Genomic DNA, 13,332 nt, shown 5'->3' on the forward strand with positions numbered 1-13,332 from the left:
TTTCCAGAACTCAACTCTTTAGGCTTTTCCAACTTCTTATTGAAAAGCTGGAAGTAATTACTTTTCCAGGGACATACAGATAATGACTTCACATTACAGAGCATGATTAATTACAAGTCTGTTTGTATTTACAGTCTTTTCACTTACCCCTTAATGGGGCCACCTCTGAAGCAGCCTATGGAGCCTTTAGCCCACGGCACCAGGAATCTGGTGCTGTGGTTATTTCCAGGCATCATACAAAAACCATCTCTCTGAAAGCAACTTTGGGAGGGTGCTGGCTCACCCTTCTGCTCCTAATGCCTTGCCCAAATCTCCTTCCCTGTCTGCCTTGGCTCAACTGGATGTGGGGGACTGTTTCTCCCCCTTATCCCTGTGTCAGCCTTGTTAATTCTGGGGAAGCTGCTGCAGCATCTTCCACTAGCTGGAAGTTGGATGGAAGCTGGATGGAAGCTCTGGTGCCCTACAAACATCAGCTGCCAGCAGCCCAGGAGGGATGGTGGTCTGACTCCTCAGGCAGAAATCACTTCCTGGCCCAAGCCACCTCTCCCAGCACGAGGAGAGCGTGACCATGGGCCAAGGAGCCCACGGGCAGCATACGTCTGCTCCATGCCTTGGTTCCCCCGTCACTGGGTAAGGGATAATGTCTACTTCATGCCTTGTCCTTTACAGCTGACTTGTCCAGCCCTATTCCAGCCCCACTGCTCTGACTCGCCTTCCCCAAGGCAGCATCATGGAGAGCAGAGGAGCCCTATCACTCAGGATACACATCCCTCAGCCAGAGGGGATCTTACTACTGAGCCATCTCTGCTGCCCAGAATACCTCTCCAGACCATGAGCCCACCTTAGGAGGCAGCATTCTCTGCCCATCACCTCCAGCACAGGTCAACAGCTGCCTCTGCCAGGTGGGAGCCATCATGGAGGCTCTTCTTTCCTCTCTCTGGTAATGGGGGAGGCTCCTCAGCCCTGCAAGCTGGTGCCAAATCCCGCTCCAACAGCTGTATGTTCTCCAGCATGAGTCATCCCCACCCCGAGCTTTCAGCCTCTCCATAACAACATTCCTTCTCTCTGATCTCAGATCCTGGCTGTGATCACTCCCTGTCTAGTCCTCCTTCCTCCATCCACATGGTCCCTCCTGCCCAGACTGTGTCCCCAGCGGAAGCAGCAGAGAGTGGAGGAAGCTTTGCCAGGATTACCAGAGCTTCAAACAAGGATTCAGGTTCCCTCCCTCCCCTAAAATAAAGAGGAAGTGCCCAGTTATCATGAGATCAAATTTTTCGCTCTTTAAAGAGAGACAGTGATGTTAGCAATTTTTCACATTGTTTTTTGTTGTTCTTCCCCATCCCAGATGTGTCTGTAAGAGCCACCACTGCCACCCTCTCCCAGGGCATAGAGAAAATGCTCTGAGCTTTAGGTCCAGCACATCTCCTCCCCTGCCATGGGCTCTTCTCCGAAAGCTCCTCCCTGAGCCCCCTCTTCTCTTCTTGCTGTCAGTTTTGTCCCCAGTGGGTTCTTGTCTTCTCTTCATCCCTCTGCTCCTCTGGAGAGAGGTAGTCTCACTGTCTGCAAGAACACAAGAGGAACCCACATCCCCATCCCAGTGGCTTCCACCTCAGGAAGGGTGGAAAATCCAGGCTGAGTCCTTCCTGCCCTGCACAGTCCAGCTTTAACCCCAGAGAACCACAGACAGCTGGCCTCTTCCCCAGTCCTGACTCCAGCATCTCTCCCCACATTAACAGCTGACCCGTGGGGGAGACCAGCCCACTCAGCGCATCACTGGTGACCCGTGACTGGAGAACTGCTGTGGAGACAGAGCCTGTGCAGGGAAGGGCACTGCTGGAGCAGGAGCTTTTGCCGGCCTCCTGCCCTGTCCATGCTGCCAAACCACCAACCCTTTCTCCAAAAGCTGCCGGTACTTAGTTCCCACCAGCTCCCTCTCTGGCTCTTTAGCCAGCACTGCCTGGCACAGATACAGCCTCTGAATAGAAATCAAATTTTTCTCAAAAGCATTAATTTCTTCTGGATCATGAGGTGCCCAGATGAGTCCAGTGGTGGCAAAGGGAGACCTTGAATGTGTTGCTTGAGCAGCACGAAAAGCCAAAGTCAAATTCCATTCTTCCTGGGCCAGTAGTGTTCCTTGTCTGGAAGGCTTGGGTGAGTGAGGCATCACTCCACTCCAGCAATGCAGCTGGCACCTTGGACCCACAGCCATAATCCCTTCCCTCAAGAAACTCCAAACATTCACAGAAATTGTTTTAAATGAGCCCGGCAAAGAGGCAAAGAACTGTCCCTGTGCAGAATTCTCCCAGAACCAGGGATTTATTTCCCTCATCATCAGCTCTCTGGATGATGCTCCCTGCCAGAGACAGGTGAGGAACCTGGCGTCCTGCATCTCATTTTTAAGCTTTATCCCTAAAAACTTTTCCCAGGAAGTACTCCCTGCCATACAGACATCCAGCTGGATCCTGGATCTGCTTCTGAACTGTGGGGTGGCAGTGGCAAAGTAACACAGGGAATTGCTGAGTTGTTTTGTGGCTTCCTAGGGAGAGCGGGGATCTGGGGAACGTGACCTTGGCACACTTTTAATTAAAGGCTGAGACAGAGCCTCTGCTTGCAAAACATCTGGGGCTCTGGGTGAGATGGAGTCCCCACAGCACTTACTGGAGTGTTGGGGTGTGGTGCTGAGGTGGAAATGTGCTGGTGGAGGTTTGGATTGGCAGTTTCAGTGTGTCGAGATGTGCCACTGGTTACAGCCCTGGGATTCTGCTCATTGCCCTGCGGGGATGGGGATGTGGGCACGGGGAGGAGGAAATGGGGATGAGGGGATGAGCACGTGAGAATGGAGATGAGGGATGAGGATGCAGGAATGGGGGTGCTGTGCCATAATCCCTGGGGCTGGCAGAGAGATCTGTCGTGTCTTTGGCAAGTTCAGACGAGGGGAAACAAAGCCCTCACTCTGAGCAGCTCCTCGCACAGGGTCCTCGCTCTGCGCCTGCCTGGAGGAGAAAGTGCCTCTGGAACCTGCCTTAGCACCGTCTGGGGGGGCTGCAGCAAACGCCTCCAGCTGCCAGGATTGACGTGGGATAATGCTTCATCCCAACTGCTGAACTCCCTGTGCTGAACGGGGGGATCCACTGCAGCCCCCGTCCCGGTGCAGGCTGGCCTGCCTTGGAGAACAGGGATCTTCTGCAGGCTGGCGGCCGGGGGGCTTTGCTGGAGGGGTGCAGAAGGGTCTTCTGAGCATTTCATAGGATCCGAGAATCATGAACAGTTTGGCTAGGCAGGGTCCTTAAAGACCGTCCAGTTTCATCCCACCCCCCCGGCGTGGGCAGGGACACCTTCCACTGGAGCATCCCCCGGCACGGCAGGGCCCATCCTGCGGGGGGGGCCCGGGGTCGCCGCCGGCCGAGGGCACCCGGGAGCGGGGCGGAGGAAGGATCCCAGCCCGCCCCTTCCATACCCCGCCGCTGCCGGCGCCGCTCGGAGCCAGGGGAATCCCAAATCCCGTCGATCCCGCACCGCGAACGCAACTTTCCCCCGCCCGGGACGCGGCGGCCGCAGCCCGCCCCGGCAGGGGCCCGGGGGGCGCCGTCCCGTCCGCGGCCCCGCCGCCCCACCCCGCCGCGCTCCGCCCCCCGCGGGGCCGGGCGGAACCCTCCGCCCCCACGCCCGCGCCCAGGCGTCCCGGCGGCGGCGAGCGGGGAGCTGCCATCCCGCCGGCCCGCCGCCTCCTGCCGCTCCATGGCCCCGGCCGCGGCGGCGGAGCCCAGCGCCCGCCGCCCCCGGGAGCCCGGCCCCGGCGGGAGGCGCACGGCTCGGCGGCCGCCGGTGAGTGCGGGGACGGGGGCTCGGCGGGGGGCGCACGGACGCGCGGGGACCGGCCGCGCACATGCACATCCGCCCCGGGCGCACGGACCCCGGGCGGGAGGCGCGCCGCGGCGCCCCCGGGCACCCACGGGCAGACACCGGGCACCCACGGGCGGCCACTTGAGCACTTTTTGCAGTTCCCGAGGCTCCTGGCAGAGGACTGGGGCGAGGAGTAGCTCCGCAGCTCATCCCCGCGCGGGGTTTGATGTGGGCACTCGAGAGAGAAGTGGGTGGAAATTATCCCAGTAGATCCTGGAGTTTGGAATCGGGAAGGCCTGTGTGCACAAGGGGCTCGGCTTCGTGGCGTGGAGGGGTCAGCGACCGCAGCCCGGGCCCACGGCTCTTTCTCACCTCTGGTGGGTTTGGATCCTTGCTCGTGGAATCAGCCAGATGTGTCTTTCGCAGAGTAAAGAGTAGGGGAGATGAGGGTTAAAAAGCTGGAGGTAAGCGTGATGCCAGCTGGGAATACAGCTGGGAACTTCCTTGCTTGCAGGCCGAGTGAGATGTGGGCCTGTGGAGTGGGAGATGGGATCTCTGTATCTGTACCCCCTGGATAACTTGGGCCATGCCTGGGAGCGGGAAGGCAGCCCCTGGACTCCATCCCTCCCTCCATCACCTTCCTCCAAGCTGGCAGGGATTTTTCAAAGGAGCAGCAGGGAAGGTGCCAAATTCAGAGAGTTTGGTCCGAATTCCCTGGAAATCCCAACCTATGGATTTTTCTTTTACTTTCTTTCCTTTTCTCTTGGCTGCGAGGATTTGCAAGGTGGTTGGCCGCAGCCTGTATCCTTGAGTGCCCAGCCACTCCACACCACTTCTCAGAGGCAGGAATTCTCCCAGGAAATCCCCCTGAGCCCCTCAATCCTCCCCCTCCTCCAAGTGAGCAAAGAACTGCTGTTAGAAATCCGCTCTCCATTTAAATTTAGATGTCTGCATTATCTTGAATTTGGATTTATTAATTATTTGCATCTGGTTTCTGTCAAAAAAGTTGAGCAATGCAGATGTCCTGATTTTGGCATTGGTTTGGTGGTGAAACACCGAATTTGCACATTTTCATTGTCTCCTTAAACAATGGTCTGTCAGAAGCAGCCGGGAATTACAATCCCGATCCCATCGCAGGGGTCTGACATGTCAGAGTTAAGCATCATCCAAGTTGTGTGAGCTCACCATGGGTGACTGCAGCTCATTTCCCAGCCGTGGAGATTAGTCTAATTAGCAGAGCAAATCTGGGTAAGGCAAGCTCTAATAATTAGTAATCAGTGGGATGTTTCCACACACTTTCTTTTGCCTGAGGGATAGAGAGGCGTTCAGAGCATGGCCCCATTTTTTAGCAGCAGGGAAGAGTTTGGAGAAGTCAAGGTGAATGGAGCTGGAGCTACTGGTGGCACTGGTGGCTCTCACTCCTCACCTCCCGTTTGCCCATCAGGACCCTCTCACCTGGGGTCAAGCACAGGGTGGAAGACAAAGGGAAAGACCCCTGTGTCCCCAGATCACCCCAGCACCATGTTTCCCTGGGTTATATTCCAAGTGACAGTAGTGGCCTTGGTGGCTCCTGACTGCTGTCTGGGATGTGTGACCTGATGGTGGGAAGCTGGCACAATGCTTCCCCACACCTGGGCCAGGTGTGGAGGTGATGCCCCTGTTGTTTGGTGCTTGGTGGAGGTAGTTTTGTGTTAACCCCTCCTCCATCCCATCCTTCACCTGGGAAAACCGAGGTCTCCACTGCTGCAGAGAGAGGAATGAAGGGCACTTCTGACCTTTGGGTTGTCGCTCCCAGGGCCTTCTGTGCTGCAGCAAAGGTGAAAATCTGTCACAACCCCAGTGAGACTCCCAGTCCAGAAGGTGATTCCTGGCCGGGAAGGGGATAATCCTTCACATGCTGCGGTTATAGTGTTACTGAGTTTATGTGGAAGTTTCTATGAGGGAACTTAATTAATTATGGTTGATTAATGGGTGTACCCAGCTGAAGCTGGAGCCACAGATTTTGTCACTGCATTGGGAACATGCTGGTGTCAGGTTCACACGGGGAGGTTTTATTCCTCGGGAATGAGCCTGGGGAGGCTCCGGACTGGGAGCTGCCAGCGGGTGCTGGGGTAGTGACAGGGTTTGCTCCAGCTGGGACATCCCAGGAACTGTCTGGCAGATTTTTCTCCTGTTCCCTCTCTCTGGAGACCTTTATGTGTAGCCAAGGAGAGGAACTTGAAGTGAACCCAGAAAACTAGAAAAGGAGGGACTGCACAGGTGGGATATGAGGGCTCAGACCACCCCAGGTATCCAGCACGAGGGAGGCACCGTGCACTGGGATCACTGCTGCTCCCCTGCTGGCCTTGGCTTTGGTGTCCTACAGCCAGGATGAGAGGTGGGATGGGGAAGGAGCCAGTGCCTGAGTGCTGCTCCTGTGGTCCCCTCCTGCCCCGTGCTGGGGGCAGCATTGGAGGCTGGGCTGAATAGGAGTTATTTTTAAGCATCACATCTCAGCACAGACTGTCATTCCCATTCTTCATGCCTTCCCAGTGGGTGAGAGAGCTGGGGGGCTCGAGCAGCTTGACACGGTCTCATACCCAGAAGGTCTTGGCTGCCTGGGTCCCCTTTCCTTGTGGAGAGGGATTTGGGGGAACTCGGCCACCACGTGCTTGGATGTCACAGGCTCCCCAGGGCTTGGATGAGGAAGGGGGGCTGGGCTGTGCTTGCTGGTTTGGGGTCTTGCCCATCACTGTGGCCTTTAGACACACTGCAGGCTTTGCTGGCTGATTCAGCAGCAAATTGCAAAACCAGTTTATTCCCAAAATCGGGAGAGCATCTTTAAAGTTACAGGACTTAAGGAAAAGCAAAGGAAAAAGGAGTTGTTTTTTGTTTGTTGAGCATTTCTTGGGTGTTCATTACAGCCGTGTCTGCTCCTGTGCCAGCTTCTGGAATGATGCCCTGCACAGGACCCACAGGGTGGGATCCTGGATCCAGAGTGGGATCCTGAGTGTGGAATGGAATCATCTTCAATGCTGCAGTTGGGCAGCACAGCCTGGGGTGGGGCAGGGCAGCAGTGGGAACACTCTCCCTAGGGAGATGCTGGATTTTAATTCCCTTCTGTGTGGTGGATGCTGTCCTGCAGTGAAGCCCTTTCCAGGTGTGAGCCAAGGAAAATAAAAAGCTCCGGGAAGGATAACTGGCAAGAGGGGTAAACCTGCAAGAGGAAGGCCCTCAGAGCTGCCTGCACTTGGCCCTTTTCCATATGGCATTTCTGTATCTCCAGCCCATCACTGAGCTGGGTGGCGCCTTCTGTGGCACAGGACTGGAGTGACAGTTCCAGACACAGGTGCAGCCCTGTATCTCTCATCCAGGGGGAGATTTGGAGGCCATTTCTGCTTTTTGCTAGCCTTTGATGCTGCAAATTCCAGCTGGCAGTGTGGTCATGGCAGGGGCAGAGCGTCCCAGAGACACCCAGGGGATGTGAGGATCTGCCTGCAGGAGGGACCCTTCCCAAATTCTGCTTTACCACCACCCAGCTCTGCTGCTGTCAGATGCATTGCGATTTAGTGTCAAATTTTAGGAGCATCAGTCTGCGAAGGCGGCGAGAGAGGATTGAGGTGGGAGTGTAGAGCCAGTAACGTGCCTTCATGATGGGGGGGATTAGAGAAATATTTGGGTTTATTTTAATGCCAGGCTTATTGTAGGGATTGGGAACTAACCTGGCAGCAGAGCAGCACTCACGCCGCTCCAGAACGACCTTTACAGTTCCATACTGTCATTCCATACTGTCTTTTGTTCCCGCTGGGAATCGAAACCTCAGAGTTGGTCCTGGTGAGGCACAAATGCCTCCGGGCTGGATGGAGGTGGCCAGGAGTGCCAAGCCACTGCCTGTCCCCAGCACGGGACGGGGCTGTCCCCGTGCCCCGACAGCACGCCCAGGAGCCCCGTTCCTGCACTCTGAGCTGTGGCTGATGCTGCTGCTCTATCGTGGGATTAATCCATTCGCAGGAGTGTCGGCGGCTGCCGGCTGCAGGAGGGGATGGCAGCACTGGGTTTTGAATTTTTTTTTCTTTAGTTTCTTTTTTCTAAAAGGGTTATATAACCTTGGGGATTCTATTAATAAAAATAATGGGTTTGAACTCTGGGAACAACCAGCCCCAGCAATGAGCAAGGAAATGCTCCAAGTTCAGAATACGGCAGTGGGGGAGTTAAGGGACAAGCACTCTGGGTAGGAATAGTGACCGGGCTACATAGGGGATTCCCTGCCTGCAGCCAGATTGGTGGCATCTGCCTGTCCCTCCTGCCAGCACCTCTGTCCCTGTTCCCGGGGGAAGGGAGAGGAGGTGGGAAGAGGATTGTTTCAGCCCCAGCGTGGTCTGGACCCTGTGGATGTGGGGTGGGTGGGCACCTCTCATCCTCCTGCACCCGTTCCCAAGCAGCCTGACATGACCCGCACACTGTATCCAGTGCAAAAGTGTGGCAAGAGCAGCCTGGTGCAGCCCAGGTGAACATCACCTGGACCCAAAACATTGCCCTGGATAGAATCCAGGGGATGCACATGGTCCTCACAGGCAGGATTTGGGAAGTGCTCATGGTCCTCACAAGGAGGACCCCAGCGAAACTCATTGTTCCCATGGGATGCTCTTTGTCCCCACAGGTGGGACACCAGGGATGCTCCTGGTCCCTGTGGACGCTGGTCTTGATTCCAGAGAGTGAGTCACAGAGGTTAAAGGAACTGTGGTTAAAGAGACACAGCTGAGGCTCCAGAATAAAACAGGGGGTGCCTGGTGTGTGTTCAGTGTGAGTTTAGGGTCATGAGCTGTGGGGGTCATGTTCCCCCCAGTCAGTGTCCAAGAACTTTCTCTTGCAATGTAGAGGGTCATGCTCTTTTTAATCCCTAAGTAGCCAGCAAGGCATTTAAAGGATTTGCTATAAAAATTTAGAGAGTTTGAAGCTAAGATGGCAATTAGAGAAAATTGAGACATCACCTGAATCAGGGCATTTGGAGGCAAAAAACCTACAGACTTTGGGAGTGTCCAGTTGTTTCCTTTAAATGTCAAAATATTTAAAGCCTCGTTTTTTAGGATGAAAACTACTTTGGGTTTATTGTTTTTCTCCCTTTGCCATGTGGGATTATCAACTTATTTTTCAGAAAGCCTTAACACCCCATTCAGCAGTGGCCTGGGGTTTGTTTGGGACTTTATTTTTTTTTTCCCTTTAAATCTTTCTTACTCGAGTTGTCACGGCATGACAGCCTTGTGCCAGGAACAAGCTGTCATCCTGGAACTCATCTCTTTAATTCCTTCCCTCTGATGCTAATAACACCTTAAGATGATTAGCTGGGGAAAAAAAAATGTAGTATATTTCTGCTGTTTGGATGCTGGTCAGTGCTGGCTCTCAGCACTTCATTCACCTTGGAGAGTAAAATTGGAGTGGTCACCCCTCTCCTCTTGCAGGGCTCTCCTTGGGTTTAGTTTCTGGATTTGATTGCCGAATATCCATGATTCTGTGTTGTCCCAATGCTTTTCTTGACAGCAGTGGGGTGACACATCCCCTCCCACAGCATCCCTTGGCTGGGGGCCACCCTGCAGCCCTCCCTGCTCGTACCCCCTTTGGGATGTTCCTTTGGGAACAGCCTGAGCAGCATTCTCATGCTGGCAGTGCTGGGAGATGAAGGAGAATGCAGGGACACCCCATCCTGCCCCAGCCCCACTGGCAGCCATGGCTGGGCATGCTGCAAGGACATGGATTCCTGTCAGCATGAGCTTATTTATATTTTTTTTAAAGATGTTTTTGGTCTGGGGCTTGTTCAAGGCCTGTTTTCCACTTATCCCAGGCACAATGGGGCCAGCCCAGCTGATGCTTCCTGCCAGGCTGGTCACCCACTGTGTTGGGCAGAAGCTTCCACGCCTTTTTGCTCATCTAGGAAATGAGCAAAAAATAAAATGACACACCATGCACTGTAAACCCCTAAATGTGGAGTTTTATGTTGGTGTGTGTGAGGGTAGGATGCTGGGGATGCACTGAGCAGGTCAGAGGAAATAGGAGACAGCTGAAAATTGGGAAAAAACTCCTCTTTTCGCTTAAATTCTCCACGGATTGGGGGGTCCCGCCATCTGATGAGCGGCTTGATGTTGGTTTAGGTTTTTGGGTCCTGCTTGGATCATCACTCAGAGGGCAGTGGGTGGTGCAGCTGTCTCAGTCCTTTCCTTTGGGTTCCCAGATGCCTCAGTTTCCCCAGCAGATGAGTAAATAGCCCTTTCCCTCTCTGCTGTTGTGGCAGACTGGGGGTGGCACCTTCTGCAGGTGTCACAGGACTGGGGTGACCCAGGACAGGTCCCTTTAGGCCCTGATGCCAGCGATGGCTCTGTGCTGCGTGTGGCACAGAGCAGGGTCCCAGCTGTCCTCAGTTCCTGCACAGCTCAGGGGTTTAGAGGGATGAGTTTGGGGGCTTTGGGAGTGTGTTTGGAAGGGGCTCCTCAGCCCTTCACTCCTGAGTGGGGAGAGAGAAGTGACTTGAGGAAAGAGGGGAGCAATATGACAGAGCAAAACTGCTGGTCCCTGCCTGGTGTAACCCGTGGGCTCGGTGTCCTTGTGCTCCTGGCATCCCTATGTTCCCAGTGTCCCTGTGGTGCCCGTGCTTCAGCATCCCTGGGCACAAGGACCCCCTGTGATGCCCGCTCACCTTTTTCTCCTCCCATCACGCAGGAATTGCGGCTGAGCCAGAGACGATGACTGTGGAGAGCACGGAATCCAATGGGCCCATGCGAGAACGGGAGCGGGGGGGGGGCAAGGTACCGGTGCCCCCCGTCCCCCCACGGCGCCGGGGCCGCCACCTGCGGCGCAAGCCCCCGACGGAGCCCGTGCTGAAAGGACAGCTCCGCATGCGCTCACCGGCGGGAGCCTTCGTCATGGTGGGCATCTCGGTGGTCCTGGTGGGCATGACCATTGCCGTGGTGGGTTACTGGCCTCACCGGGGGCATGGGGGCACCGGGCCCAGCACGGGGAACACCAGTGTGGTGGCGGACATGAGGAGGGAGGTGGCAGCTGGGCGCCACGTGCCCCACAGCGAGAAGCTGAAGCTAATCGGCCCTGTCATCATGGGCATTGGGCTCTTCATCTTCATCTGCGCCAACACGATGCTGTACGAGAACAGGGACATGGAGACCCGGTGGCTGATGCAGAAGGGGCTCTACAGCCTGGCAGTGGGGCTGCCCGAGGGGACCAACCCTGAGGACGTGCACTGCCAGCGTGGGGACATCCAGCCCTTCCCCAAGGCCAACGCTGAGTGCGTGGAGGGCTGTTACCAGGTGGACCTGTCCTGTCAGTCCTGCCCTGGTCCCGGCAGCAAGTGGTCTGACTGCTGTGGTCCCAACCAGCTCCAGACCATGGCCAAGTTCCTGCAGCACCCGGCAGCTTCCCCTGCAGCCTCTCTCCACAGCCTCTGCTCCACAGAAGTCAACCTGAGCCTCCCATGCCGCGCTGGAGCCGAGTCCCTCCTGTCGTCGGCCGTGGGTGCCTTGGCACTGCCCATCATCAAGCTTAACAGCTGTTTGCTGGATGGGGCAGCGCGGGGGGCCGGTGGGAGGGCAGAGAGGGGCCCTGCAGAGCATCCCCCCAAAACACCACAGCCCTCCCAGGTTCCGCTTTCCATCGGCAGCGGCACCACACCTTGCGGCCGGGACGGTGGTGATGGTGGTGGTGGCCACATTGTCATCAGCATGGATGACAGCTGTCCCGGTGTGGAGTCGCTGGTGGAGCTCAGCCCCAGTGTGCACCTCCACACCCCGGGACACTCCAAATCCCTGGACCTTGGCCGGCCAGGGGTGCTGCTGGTGGCCCCCATCAAGGACCGTAAGAACCGGAGCTGGCCCCGGCTGGACCACATCAGCCTTGTGGGCTACGCCAAACTGGAAAGTACTGGCGAGTCCTCAGACAGGCTGCTGGAGCCCAGCGAGCCCCCAAGCCGGGGCGAGGCCCGACCCAGCTCCTGGGTGGTGGGGATGGAGCAGGGCACGCGGATCTGATGTCCCCAGCACCTTTGGGGACTGTAACATCCCAGTCCCTCATCCTGGCCCCCAGCACCCACCAGTGACCCCCAAAACCCCACATCCAGGAGGGGTTTGGGGGCAACATTTTTAAGCCAATGCCAAGAGGAAGGTCCTGACCCTCTGTTCCTGGGGGAGGACTCGCTTAGGGTGGCATGTCTTTCCAGGTAGATGCCCTTGGCCTTACAAGCCCTTCTCCTGGTGGCTTCTCCGGAGGAGTCCTTGCTTTGAGACCCCACATCATTGTTGGGATGCAGACATGGGGGCAGGTGAAGCCCCACCAGACCCCACAGCACTTTATTTCAGCAGGGTTGGGGTGGTGAGATGCTTGGGGGGGGGAGGGGCGGGTAGTGTCCCCTTGTCCAGTCTCAACCCACCAGAAAATTTGCTTGGCCAGAGCACGTAGGCCCAACGGGGCTATTAAATATTATCTGGATGCCATGTGGTCCTGCCTTGCCTCCTCCTGTTGCCTGTGGGGTGCTTGGGAGGGGCAGCACCTGCAGCAGTCGGTCCAGAGGGTCTGTGAGACCTTATGCCTCCACCCAGGCTCCACTGGAGAAGGGATGCTCCATAACCAGCTGTTCAACATTCACAGGATGAAGTGATAAGCGCAAGGTTTGGGATTTTTATGGAGAGGGGGATGTAAAATGTGCCCAGGGAGTTGCAGGCAGTGGGCAAGGTGCTGCTGGCCTCCTGGGATGCAGCAATTCCAAGAGCTTCTCAGTAGATCCGCATTTGTTTGTGCTGGTTTTTGGTAGGGTGAAGGATGCAGGTGGTGGGAGGAAGGATGGGAAGGGGCAGAGAGGTGGGGGAGTGTTGTTACTGGGTTTGCCAGGTTCTGTTTGGTGCCATTCTGTTTCTTGGTGCCTGTTGGATGCAGAACAGGAGCTGTATGGGATGAGGCCACAGAGGCAGCCTCGGCACTGGGGTGGAATCCTGGAGAAAAGGGAGCTGGAGCTTCATCCCACCCCTTCTTACTCCCTTCAGGCCTCTCTCAGGCAGCAGGAGCCCCAGGATGCCAGGGGGTGTGGAAGGATGGATTGGAGTGATAGGATGAGGACAGCTCTGCTCTCCAGCAACTCGGGAGGCTTCAAAATGGCTGTGGCAGCCTAGATAGGATCTTTGCCTTTTGCCTTCCCAAAACCAGGGCCTGTTGGGATGGCTGAAATCTTTTATCTGCATGAAATGTTTGGGAGGGGGTTATTCCTGTCTCTGCTTCTCCCTCTCTGGTCTGAATTGAACACAAAGTGTCAGACCTTGCAAACTCTGGGAACAACGTCCTTCCCCAGAACAGAACATCCCAGCAAAATCGTTTGGAAATTGTGTTTTTGTACCCCAGCCCCCTCTTCTCCCAAAAGGCAACTCCCTACAGTGTTTGGGGGGCAGGGGAAAAGCTTTACAGGGAAGAGCTGTGTCTGTTTCCAATGCAAGCCCTTCCAGAGAGCTTGAGTACAGCTTC

At 56.0% G+C, this 13,332-nt stretch overlaps 1 protein-coding gene across 1 annotated transcript; it reads left to right on the top strand.

The window, feature by feature from the left end:
• Nucleotides 1-3,672: 3,672 nt before the first annotated feature.
• On the top strand, nt 3,673-12,314 carry TMEM200B (transmembrane protein 200B). Its single transcript, XM_066204307.1, has 2 exons — nt 3,673-3,825; nt 10,534-12,314. Exon 2 carries the CDS (start codon nt 10,557-10,559, stop codon nt 11,850-11,852), a length of 1,296 nt encoding a protein of 431 aa, XP_066060404.1. The 5' UTR covers nt 3,673-3,825; nt 10,534-10,556; the 3' UTR covers nt 11,853-12,314.
• Nucleotides 12,315-13,332: the final 1,018 nt, after the last annotated feature.

The sequence above is a fragment of the Chamaea fasciata genome, unplaced genomic scaffold, assembly GCF_029207755.1.
Source record: "Chamaea fasciata isolate MVZ Bird 193981 ecotype frontalis unplaced genomic scaffold, bChaFas1.0.hap1 SCAF_26, whole genome shotgun sequence".
In the NCBI taxonomy this organism is placed as follows: Eukaryota; Metazoa; Chordata; class Aves; order Passeriformes; family Sylviidae; genus Chamaea; species Chamaea fasciata.

Bases quoted from the DNA above. Each gene is read 5' to 3' on its own strand.
- TMEM200B (XM_066204307.1), top strand. From the start codon at position 10,557: ATGACTGTGGAGAGCACGGAATCCAATGGGCCCATGCGAGAACGGGAG.